This window comes from Zingiber officinale, chromosome 8A (assembly GCF_018446385.1).
Source record: "Zingiber officinale cultivar Zhangliang chromosome 8A, Zo_v1.1, whole genome shotgun sequence".
Taxonomy (NCBI): Eukaryota; Viridiplantae; Streptophyta; class Magnoliopsida; order Zingiberales; family Zingiberaceae; genus Zingiber; species Zingiber officinale.
This window is the reverse complement of record NC_056000.1, coordinates 140,491,204-140,503,257: the sequence shown is the minus strand read 5'-3', so window position 1 is coordinate 140,503,257 and position 12,054 is coordinate 140,491,204. Positions and strand designations below refer to the sequence as shown.

At 44.8% G+C, this 12,054-nt stretch overlaps 1 protein-coding gene across 1 annotated transcript; it reads right to left on the bottom strand.

Moving 5' to 3' along the window:
- Positions 1–1,862, bottom strand: LOC122010443 (ribosomal RNA small subunit methyltransferase, mitochondrial-like). Its single transcript, XM_042566974.1, has 2 exons — positions 1,392–1,862; positions 1–1,318 (listed from the first exon to the last, which is right to left on the bottom strand). Exons 1-2 carry the CDS (start codon positions 1,821–1,823, stop codon positions 611–613), a joined length of 1,140 nt encoding a protein of 379 aa, XP_042422908.1. The 5' UTR covers positions 1,824–1,862; the 3' UTR covers positions 1–610.
- Between the last annotated feature and the right edge of the window lie 10,192 nt (positions 1,863–12,054).

The window sequence follows — 12,054 nt, the reverse complement described above, 5'->3', positions numbered from 1 at the left end:
AAAACAAAAATGAAGATTATTTCTTTGATCAAATGAGGGAGGAGATGAAGAATAGTACTTCATATCAAAATGGCAAATGCTCAAACCAAAGGCAATCAAAATGCATGGTTTGCCAATCAAATACTTTCAGACTTCCCTATTTCGTCGAGCACAGTGATTGCCAATAAAGGAAAACAAAATCATCAAGCTGAACTCCTCTCAGAATCACTTATTTTGATCTCAACTCTAATTATTGAAACACAAAACCCTCTTGATTGAAAAACTGAAGAAGCTGTGATAATTCTTCATTGTCTTGGAAAGTCTCTTCCCTTTATATCCCCCAAACTTCAGTATTCCAACAATCTTATCTTTAAAGTGAGTTGCTTCAGATTCATCCTGCTCGAAAAGGGCATTGTTAGCATATTCCATCATCACTGTCAGTGTCTCCATCGTCGCTTTCTTCCTTGTGAACCAAAATTTTACTAGCTTCAGACTTGGACTTCTTCTTTTGGCTTGAAGATGGAACTACCAAACTTCCTTAGTTCCTTTAGTGCAGTGATTGAAAACAAAAGAAAACACAGTCACCAAATTGAACTTGTAGTCAAAACACAGATTTAAGTCTTAATTGGAGCTATCGAAACAGAATGCCCTCTTGATTGAAAAGCTGAAGAAGATGCAAAAAATCTGCATTGGATAACTTGGAAGGCCTCTTCCCTTCATATCCCACAGATTTCAATATTCCATTAATCTTCTCTTTAAACTGAACTGCTTCAGATACATCCAGCTCAGGAAAATCATCAGTAACATCATTTTCATCATGGCTATCACCATCGCCATCATAATCCTCTTCCTCATGTACCAAAAGCTTACTCGGTTTGGTTTCGGACTTTGACTTCTTATACAACTCGGCTATCATCTTCTTTTGCTTGAAGATGGCACCGAGAGTTTTGTTCTTCTTAGTGAAGCAAGTGCGAGTGAAACCCAACCATTCGCCCAGATCAACCTCGGGCACATCACTCCTCGGCTGGATTCGCACCAGAGAGGAGTCCACCTTAGGGCAGGGCACGAAGTCTTTCTTGTTCACATTCATAAGCATCTCGACAGTGGCAACCAGCCTAACATTGGCAGCCAAGCGATTGAACTCCGAGTCACCTGGAGTGGCCACAAGACGCTTCGCGAACTCCTTTTGTAGGAGAAGCACCGCGCTCCTGAAGCCCGACTGCCTGCCCGATCCATAGAGAAGCTTCGCGATGAGAGGCGACGAGATCCCGTAAGGTATGTTAGCGACACAAATGTCGAACTCTGGGAACTCGGTCCTCAGCGCGTCTCCAGTGATAACCTAATGAATCGTATCCAAAAGGACTAATTTTTCTTATGTTGTTTGGGGAATTAAGGAGAACAGTGTCGCGTACCGTAAGGCGGTCATCGAGACCGAGGCCAGACACGCGAGAAAGGAGGGATTCGACCATTCGGGGATCGATCTCGACGGCGACGACCCTGCGGGCGGACTGGAGGAGGCGGACGGTGAGGTTGCCTGTGCCGGGGCCGATCTCAAGGACGGTGTCGGAGAGGCGGAGGCAGGCGAGGCGGGCGATGGAGTCGAGGACGCGGGGGCTGGTAAGCAGGTGCTGGCCGCGGCCTTTGTCGAGGCGGAAGGAACGGTCCCACGGCTCGCCGCCACGGGCGGTTCTCCGATCGCAGCGGTCGTCGTCGTCGTCGTCGTCGTCGAGGCAGCGGCGAGCGGTTTTGGTGCGGAAGTTGAGATGTAAGTGGGACTGGAGAGGGAGAAGGGGAGGAAAGCAAGCGGCGAAGTGAAGCCGCCGGCGAAGTTCTCGTCGCCACATCGAGGGGAGAGGAGGTTAAGGCTGGTCATTGGAATAGCCCTCCACCCCTTTATAGTCGTCCGATCTGTCGCGATTAAATCTCGATCATTTGATCGTTAATCGCTCATTATTAATTGATCATCAATCGAGGAAATATGGGGATGGGAAGAAAGAAAAATAATTAAGGTGGAAAAAAATAGCAAAAAACAAGAGGGTGCCCTGAATTTTACAAATCAAAGAAGCCTTTTTGAAAAACAAAAAATTAAAAGGGCACTCCATCAGTAATTTTACAAAAATACCCTTTCTTCCGACAAGTACCTATTATAATCGTTAAAAGTTACTAAAAATGGTTATAACATATTTAGGATGGATTTATAGTGATTAAGCATAAAATAGATAATTTGGAGGTAACTTCTACCCATTGTAATAATTATAAGTGGTTATTACAACAACACTATAAGAGGTATTTTGGGAGGATGTTTCTTTAAATGTGAGGTGTCCTTTTAATTTTTTTATAATTTTTTTTAAAAAATGTCCATTTAATATTTTTTTTAATTTAAGATGCTCTTTTAATTTTGTCAAAGGAAAAAAATCTCAAGAACAAAAGAAAGAAGAAGATAATTCAGCAAACTCTAATGAGTTTTGGAATGGATTTGGCCTTAGCGACCATGTGGTCGCCTCATGGCCATAATAAGGGGGCGTTTGGTTCTTTCCTAGGAATAAGAATCGGAATCGGAATCATTGTATTGTGGAATGAGAATGGATATGAGCATGAATATCACTCTTAAAAACAATGTTTGGTTAGTTGTATATCTTCTATCGAAATAAATCAAAATTTCCTTTTTTACCCTTAAGGGAAAATAAGAGAAAAAATTAGATGTGAGAGAAAGATGAATGTGAAAGAAAAATATGATGAAAGAGAATGATGAGAGAGAAAGTATTATGAGAGAGAAAGTGTGATAAAAAAGAATGAAAAGAGAGAAAGTGTGGTGAGAGAAAATGAAAAAAGAGAGTGTAATTGGAGAGGGCATGATGAGAGAAAATATGATGTGAGAGAAAGTATGATAGGAGAGTATGAAGAGAGAGAAAATATAGTGAGAAAAAATGAAAAGAGAGAGTGTCAAGAGAGAGATTGAGGAGAGAGAAAGTATGGTGGGAGAAAAAGAGAACAGTGAATATGATGGGAGAGATTGAGGAGAGAGAAAGTGTGTTGAGGAAAAAAGGAGTAAGTGTGATAAGAGAGATTGAGGAGAGAGAAAGTATGATGAAAGAGAAAGTATGATGAGAGAGAAAGTGTGTTGAGGAAAAAAGGAGGAAGTGTGGCAAAAGGCGAAACCCTCGCCCTCAGGGCCCCCGCCGCACCCTGCCCAGGGTCATCACGAGGGAGGTAAATCACGGTAGCTCGGTGGCAAGTACGTAGTGGGCCGAGACTTTTTGCACAGGGATAGGGAATAAATCCCCGTTGCCCTGCGGACTCGAACCCATGTTCTCAGTGGCAAACTTCCACGCCTTTACCAGCCGAGATAACCCCGTGGGGCAAAAAAAAAAAAAAAAGGAGGAAGTGTGATAAGAGAGATTGAGGAGAGAGAAAGTATGATGAGAGATAAAGTGTGATGAGAAAAAAGAGAGTGTGATGGGAGAGATTGAGGAGAGAGAAAGTGTGATGAGAGAGAAAGTGTGATGAGGGAAAAAAAGAAGGAAGAGAGTGCGATGGAAGAGATTGAGGAGAGAGAAAGTATGATGAGAGAGAAAGTGTAATGAGAAAAAAGAGGAAAGAGAGTGTGATAGGAGAGAGAAAGTGTGTGATAAAATGATGAGAGAGAAAATTTAATGAGAGAGAATACGGAGAGATAAGTGATATGAAAGAAAAAATAAATAAATATATTTTGATATTTGATATTAATGGAGAAAGTTTTAGTTTTAAGTCAAGGGTAATTTTGGAATAAGGGAATATTTTGATTGATGAAAATAGGGTAATGACTCATTGAAGGAGAGGTACATTGGAATGAGTTATTACCCAATTTCAAGGATTCATTCCCTTATTTGTATTCCTATTCCTATAATCCAAACATTAACAATGGGAATCAATGATTCTCATTCTCATTCCCCACTCTTATTACCCTAAACCAAACGCCCCCTAAGATCATGAGCGGCTATGAGTTAGCTCGTAGATGCTAGCAACCGCAAGCAAGGCCCCAAGCAACCGCAAGCAAGGCCGCTCACAACCTCTATAAGATCGCTTGCGTTCCCAAGCAAGATCGATCTGAGTAAGGGCAAGAGGTTATTGTGAGAAAGGGAAGGAAAATTCGTTCTGCTCAATTTTATACAAACGAAAAATAATAATAATTCATGATAGAATTTGTTTATTATTTACCTATCTATTATTTTATAATGGGTATTGATCCGGTGGTAAGGTAGGGTCCCGTCCCGCAGGAGGTCAGCGCCACGTGGAAGGTCAAAGTCAAGGCGGTCAACGCCTCAAGCTAGCGTCCGACCGAGCGACCCTATCAGTCGGTCAGACTAAGAAATGGTCGGTCCAACGTTATTACAGTTCAGTCTTGAACCAAGCTTCCGACGCTCAAAAGACTATCACCAAAGCAGACATCGACCGGCAAGTCATGTGCCAAGCGGCAGGACATGTACCAGATGGGCATCTCGATCGGCCAAAGATCATATCACAGCCAACGAAACGGAAACACGACCCAGCAAGCCCAGAGAGTGAAAGTAGTCGAGTGGCCTCCCCACTCGGCCCAGATAGCAGAATTAGGCAAGCGGCCACCCGCTCGGCCCACTAGCAGACAAAAGCTGGCCGAGCGGCCCACCCACTCGGCCCACTAGCAGACAAAGACAGGATCGACTGATATCCTCCTTGAGACCCGTGTCGTAGACAGACAGCATAGTCGGCGGCATGATCAGGTAGAAAATCGTACGACGGAAGCTTCCACTGTCTTGTCAGGATATACTTGGGTTGTTAAAGTATGGTGTCATGTACATTTTTCTGACACGTCCTATCAGGGAAAGCTTTGAGATGCGTGTGCACCTCGAAGAGCATGCATGCGCACTCCTGGGAGCCCTATATAAGGGGTCCCAAGCTTCGACGAAGGTATGCTTATTCTACTATAGCTACAGTTACGCTACCACTTTCGTTTCTTTGCTTGCTTGCTGCTTTTGCCGGAGATCTGACTTGAGCGTCGGAGGGTCATCGACAGGGAACCACTCCCTCGCTCAGCACTAACGCTTTGGTGCTTGCAGGCTAATCTCATCGGAGGTCCACGCACAGTCAACGGGAGTGTCGCATCCCCAGCGTCTGTCACCTCGACTCTCGGACAGAATCAAATTTGGCGTCATCTGTGGGAACGCACCTGCATCTGAGCTGAGAGGATGGAAGAAGCTGGACGACTTCACATGGTGACGCTCACTCAAGAGGAGCTCAACGCACTTGTACAATCGCGAGCGGCAAAATTAATCGAGTAGCAACAACAAAGAGCGTTAGCCGATCGGTTGGCTCAACAAGCAATATCGGCCTCGAGAGGCCGAGCGACCCATAAGGACCGATCGGAGTAATTGTCCATCTGGGGGCAGAATAAAGAGCCGACCGACACTCACGGGAAGGCTCCACCCGTGCCTATTCCATTCCACCGAGACTTGTTTCAAACGCCCTCCGAGATTGCTCAAGTCCATCAAGGAAGGGACTCTTCTTCAGATGAAGCACTCGTGTTGGACGCAAGAAAAGGCAAGGCGCCCGGAGCTGATTCGTCGCCCGAGCGGATCAACCGCCAATTCTCCGAGACAATCCTACAAGATCCGCTGCCAAGGCACTATGCTCCCTTGGCGATAGGAGAAAATAACGGGTTGACTGACCCAGACGACCATCTTGGTAAGTTCGATAACGCTGCTACTCTTCATCAGTACACAGAAGGAGTCAAGTGCCGAGTCTTCCTCACCACGTTCCCCGGCTCGGCACAATGATAGTTCATAAGGTTGTCGGACGGGTCCATCCAAAGCTTCATGGACTTCCAAACGGCCTTCCTACATCATTTCGCTAGCAGCAGGCGCTATCAAAAGATGAGCGTCAACCTATTCTCCATGAAGCAATGCCCCAGAGAGTCCCTCCGAGCGTACATCCAACGCTTTAATCAGATGGTCATGGACATCCCATTGGTCTCGTCCGAGACCATAATGAATGCGTTCACCCAAGGGCTTGTGGACGGAGATTTCTTCTAGTCTCTCATCCGAAAGCCGCCTCGGGACTACGACCACATGTTGAAAAAGGCCAACGAATACATAAACGTGGAAGAGGCTCAGGCGGCAAGAAGAAAGGAAATGCCATCCGAGTTGTCAGCGCCAACCGAACGAAGGCTGTCGATCAACCATCAGCCACCACGCGGGCCCCGAGCTGAGGGAGCACGGTCACATCAGGAAGCAAGGCCACACGCTGTTCAGCACGTGGTCGCCGAGCGTCCAAAACCAAAAGGAAAGGTATGGACCCCTTATGTTCTGTTCCTTCCACCAATCAGCAACTCACAACACCCGCGACTATCGCAGATTCAATTCTGTCGCCCAACCGACGCCCAGAAGTTATCGTCGTCGGTCTCCCTCTCCTGACCAGCGACACGGGCACCATGGCGCCGAACGGCGAGAGGAAGTAAGGAGATCATCGCAGCAGCCCCATCGAAGAAGCACCGAGCCTAACCGAGTTGCACGTGAGCGAAGCAGACCGTCCGCTCGGGAGGAGGAGAACAGGAGCAACGTGGTGCGACGCGAGATCAATATTATAGCTGGCGGACCGACCAACGGAGATTCCAACCGAGCCCGAAAATCATACGCTCGACGACTGGAGATCCACGTCGTTGGCTGCAGTAGGGAGAATGCGAGCGGACCCGAGATCAGCTTCGGCCCCAGAGATCTTGAAGGAGTCGAAGTGCCGCACGACGACGCCCTCATTATCCGAGCGGTAATTACAAACTATACCATTCACCGTGTATTCATTGACACAGGCAGCTCGGCCAATATTTGTTGGTCCCTTTGGAGGTCGGTAAGAGGGGAGGGGTGAATTGCCCTGAAAAAATAAACCAACCTTTCTTGGATTTTCAACTAATAATAAAACTTGTAATCAAAACAGAAAGAGACAAATTAAATGAAATCAGACACAAAGGATTTACTTGGTTTGCAATCAGAGGATTGCTAATCCAAGGAAAATATGACGCACTATCTGATGATCTCCTTGGGCGGAGTAGCCTCTTACAGCGTTGGCAGTACAAAAGAAAAAGTAGAAATGAAAGAATTAGATTACAAGTTGTTGTACTAAACTGTGAAAATTAGTGCTCTATTTATAGCATTGTTCGGGGCGCTCCGAAGGGTTCCAGGTACCCTGGGGGGATAAACTTTATCCCCTAACGTTCAGATTGAGTCAAAACTCGATCTGGTCAAAAAGTCGAGTCTGAGCGCCCTGAATGATTCCGGGGTGCCCGGACCAAGAAAGTCAACAAGATTGACTTTTCTAGGTCCGGGACCTCTGCTCTGGTTCAACTCGTCTCGGTCTGGGTCTTTCGCTCCAGCTCCACTAGCTTGGGTGATCTCGGCCATCCGGAATAGGGCTTACCCGAACCCAAGTTCCGGCCTTCTCTTCGAGCAGCCTTCCTCCCCGGTTTCTCGTCCCTCGAACGTCGCACACGTTCTTCTCATCCACCTGTGTACTCTTCCGCGGCACCGCGTCCCTCGAACGCACCGAGCCCGTCGGCTCTCTTCCCGTGCCGTCCTTCTCACTAGTCGCGTCTTCCGCTCGACTTCCTGTGCTCTTAAGCTCCTGCACACTTAGACACAAGGGTTAAAACAAACAGGACATAACTTAACTTGTTTGATCACATCAAAATACCTTGGGGTTCCAGCAATCTCTCCCTTTTTGATGTAAGCAACCCAAGTTAAGCTAGGGTAAAACAAACATAAAGTAAAAATAATTAAGTTTGCAAATAAGTGCAAATATGATTTTCCAATGAAATTATACCTCCTCCTAGACTTAACATTCTTCTCCCCTTTTGATCACATAAAAAATTGGGGTTCCTTAACAAGTCTAAGGTTAACTTTAAAAAAAAAAAAATCCTAAGTTAAAAGAAACTTTGATTTTCAAAGTTAAAAATAAATTGTGTGCAACGGAATAAGCAACTTTCAAAAAAAAAATCTAAATTAAATTTCTAAGTTAGAAACATATTTTCAATAGAAGAAATTTTCATAAGTGTTGAAGCAAAAGAAAATTTCTAAGTAAAAAGATTTCTAAGGCAAAATTTCTAAGGGAAGAACATTTTAATAGAAACTATTGAATTTTTAAAATGAAATTGTTAAGCATTTGGAAGAGTTTCTAAAAATTAAAAAAATACCTTTAAATTGACAATAAAATTTGTTGTGCAACTTAAAAATATTTTAAATTTTTTTTTTTTTAAAATAATTTAATGTTTTTTCAGTTAGTCAATTAAACTCTTATTTCAATATTCGACTTCCAGACAGTGGCAAGGCACTAGGTCTTCTTGTTATTAGAGCAACAACCACTTTCTTAGACAAAGCCGCATAAAGAAATTAAATATTTAATTTTCTTGCTGAAAATGCTAAGTTTAATTTTAATTTTTAAATTAAATAAGTTTTTGGAACCCAATAGAGGTTCCTTCCTATAGGGTTAATCAAGTATTTTCTAGACACATAGGCTTTTGATATTTTTCTGATTTGATTTTGGTGAAATCTATAGTACCAGTTTAATCCTCTATAATTTTTAAAAGCAGAAATATTTGAACAGGTAGGCTTTTTCAAATTTTCTATTTCTTCTTTTAATTTATCATTTTCAAATTTTATTTTATCAAAGTCTTCTATTAGACAAGATTTTGCCAAAATTCTTTTTATTTCTAAAATTTTAATTTTTAATTTGGTATTTTTATTTTCTAATTTGTACATGGATTTTGCCATATCCTTAATACCAAAATAAAGTTGATCAGGAGGTAAGAGGCATACCTCACTTACCATATCATCCTTGAAGCCTGACTCTCCCCTTGTTTCGCTGCATTCGTCTGAAGTCGCTCCCTCTTCATTGATGTTGGGTTCCGATGTACTTTGCCCTTTATAGCTTGCCATCAGTGCTAGTTCGGCATATTCTTGTACTTCGGATTCAGATGATGAAGTGTCGTCCCAAGTGACTTTTAGAATCTTGTGCTTCTTGGGTATCTTGACTTTGCCCTTCTTTAATTCTGGGCAATATTCTTTTAAGTGTCCTTCCTTTTGACACTGGTAGTAATAAATCCTTCTTCTATTTCTTGGATTTTTCTTATTCTGCATTTCTTTAAATTTATTAGATCGAATTTTTTTTTAAAATTCCTTACCATATATGCTTCTTGGTCTTCTTCTGAGTCTGACTCGGGTTCATCCTTCTTTGTTGCGTTCAGCGCCATAATCTAGCTTGAGTCTTTTGTTGTCCCTGCACATATGGTTTCATGTAATTCAAGAGTAGAAAATAACTCCTCTAAGGTACTTACCTCTAGATCCTTTGAAATATAGTAGGTGTCGATAACTGAGGTCCATTCTAGAGTTCTGGGAAATGCGTTGAGTACGTAGCGTATGGTGTTCCGGTTGCTTACCGTTTCATCGAGGTTCTCGAGACCAATAATTAATTCCTTTACCTTCGCGTGTAGATCGGCTACCTTCTCACCTTTTTCCAGACGGATGTTTGTCAGTTTGTTTCGAATGATGTCTCTTCTGGCGAGCTTGGCTTCGGATGTGCCTTCGTGGAGTTCTAGGAACTTCTCCCAGAGTTCTTTGGCCGACGAGTAGCTTCTGATGCGGTTGACTTCTTGAGACGGCAGCACGCTCAGCAAGTGACACTCTGCTCGGATGTTTGCTACGGAATCATTTTGCTCCTTTTTGACCAAAGACTTTCTTCTTTTTCTTCTCCATTCTGATTCATAGGAGCTACAAAATCGTATTTTATTATTAAACGAATTTCGAAATTGGTTTTCAGAAATACCTCCATACGACGCTTCTAGAGTGCGAAGTTCCCCTCGAATTTTGGTGGAATGATGCTTGGTCCGACCATCTCGTTGCTTTGATCGGCGGTTAGTCCTCCTGAAGCGTCCTGGCTCTGATACCACTTGTTGGTCCCTTTGGAGACCGGCAAGAGGGGAGGGGTGAATTGCCCTGAAAAAATAAACCAACCTTTCTCGGATTTTCAACTAATAATAAAACTTGTAATAAAAACAAAAAGAGACTAATTAAATGAAATCAGACACAGAGGATTTACTTGGTTTGCAATTAGAGGATTGCTAATCCAAGGAAAATATGGCGCATTATCTGATGATCTCCTTTGGGCGAAGTAGCCTCTTACAGCATTGACAGCACAAAAAAAAAAGCAGAAATGAAAGAACTGGATTACAAGTTGTTGTACTAAACTGTGGAAATCAGTGCTCTATTTATAGCACTATTCGGGGTGCCCCGAAGGGTTCCGGGCACCCTGGGGGGATAAACTTTATCCCCTAATGTTCAGATCGAGTCAAAACTCGATCTGGTCAAAAAGTCGGGTCCAGGCGCCCTGAATGATTCCGGGGTGCCCGGACCAAGAAAGTCAACAAGGTTGACTTTTCTCGGTCCGGGACCTCTGCACCGGTTCAACTCGTCTCGGTCTGGGTCTTTCGCTCCGGCTCCGCTAGCTTGGGTGATCTCGACCATCCGAAATAGGGCCCACCCGAACCCAAGTTCCGGGCTTCTCCTCGAGCAACCTTCCTTCCCGGTTTCTCGTCCCTCGAACGTCTCGCACCTTCTTCTCATCCACCGGTGTACTCTTCCATGGCACCGCGTCCCTCGGACGCACCGAGCTCGTCGGTTCTCTCCCCTTGTCGTCCTTCTCGCTAGTCGCGTCTTCCGCTCGACTTCCTGTGCTCCTAAGCTCCTGCACACTTAGACACAAGGGTTAAAACAAACAGGACCTAACTTAACTTGTTTGATCACATCAAAACACTTTGGGGTTCCAACAATATCATCTTCAAGAAGGCGTTTGATCAACTCTAAATCGATCGGGGCGAGTTGCTGCCAATGACAACCCCGATGTACGGGTTCACCGGCAATGAGGTCCAGCCGATCGACCAAATAAAGCTGGTCATATCACTTGGAGAGGAGCCGCTCCGAAGGATGAGGGCTACGAACTTCATCGTGGTGGACGTCTCCTCCGCCTACAACGTCATTTTGGGTTGCCCGCCCCTCAATGAATTTCGAGTGGTCATCTTAACCTTCTGCCAAAAGATCAAGTTCCCGGTGGAAGATCGGTATGAGAGGTAAAGGGTGACTAGTTGGCCGCTCAGTGTTGCTATGTCGAGATGGTCATGACGGAGGCGAAGTTCGCACGGAAAGCACCCCGGCTGGAGGTAAACGCCATAACTGAAAAACCCCCTATTTTGGTTTATGAGGAGAAGGAAGAAGTACAGATCCATCCAAGCCGAGCGAAAGCAACTACCTTCATTGTCGCCGATCTGGAGGTCGAGCAGAAAGTTGAATTGATCGCATGCCTCCAGTAGAACCACGACGTGTTTGCATGGTCGACGCATGAACTGCCCGACATCCCCCCGAACGTCGCCCAGCACGAGTTGCACATCCGGCCGGACGCTCGGCCGGTAAAGCAGAGGAAGAGAGACTTCAGTGTTGAGCAGAATTTGATCATCCGAGCCGAGATAGAAAAGCTCCTGGAGGCCGACCACATACGTGAAGTTCAGTTCCCGAGCTGGCTCGCCAATGTGGTGCTGGTCTCCAAGCCCGAGAATAAGTGGAGGGTCTGCATTGACTTCCGGGACCTCAATAAGGCTTGCCCAAAGGACTTCTACCCCTACCTCGGATCGACCAAATGGTGGACTCCACTGCCGGATGTAAGTTGATATGCATGTTGGACGCGTATTAAGGATACCATCAAGTGCTGCTCGCCCGGGAAGATCAAGATAAGGTCAGCTTCATCACAGCCGACGGTACGTACTGCTACAATGTGATGTCGTTCGGACTGAAGAATGTTGGGGCCACATATCAAAGACTGATGAACAAAGTGTTTCGGTGGTAGATCGACCGCAATATGGAGGTATATGTGGATGATATACTAATTAAGTCTCTCCGAGCTACTGATCTATGTGCAGATGTCACGGAGATGTGCCAGACGCTGAGGACGTACGAGATCAAGCTAAATCCGAACAAGTGTCTGTTCGACGCGAAGAACGGGCGATTTCTAGGCTACATCGTCACT

What these genes read in the sequence shown, in the direction of transcription:
- LOC122010443 (XM_042566974.1), bottom strand. Translation starts at nt 1,823, where the DNA reads ATGTGGCGACGAGAACTTCGCCGGCGGCTTCACTTCGCCGCTTGCTTT. An exon ending in GTCTCGATGACCGCCTTACG is followed by an intron (nt 1,319 to 1,391) that starts GTACGCGACACT and finishes ACGATTCATTAG; the next exon opens with GTTATCACTGGAGACGCGCT.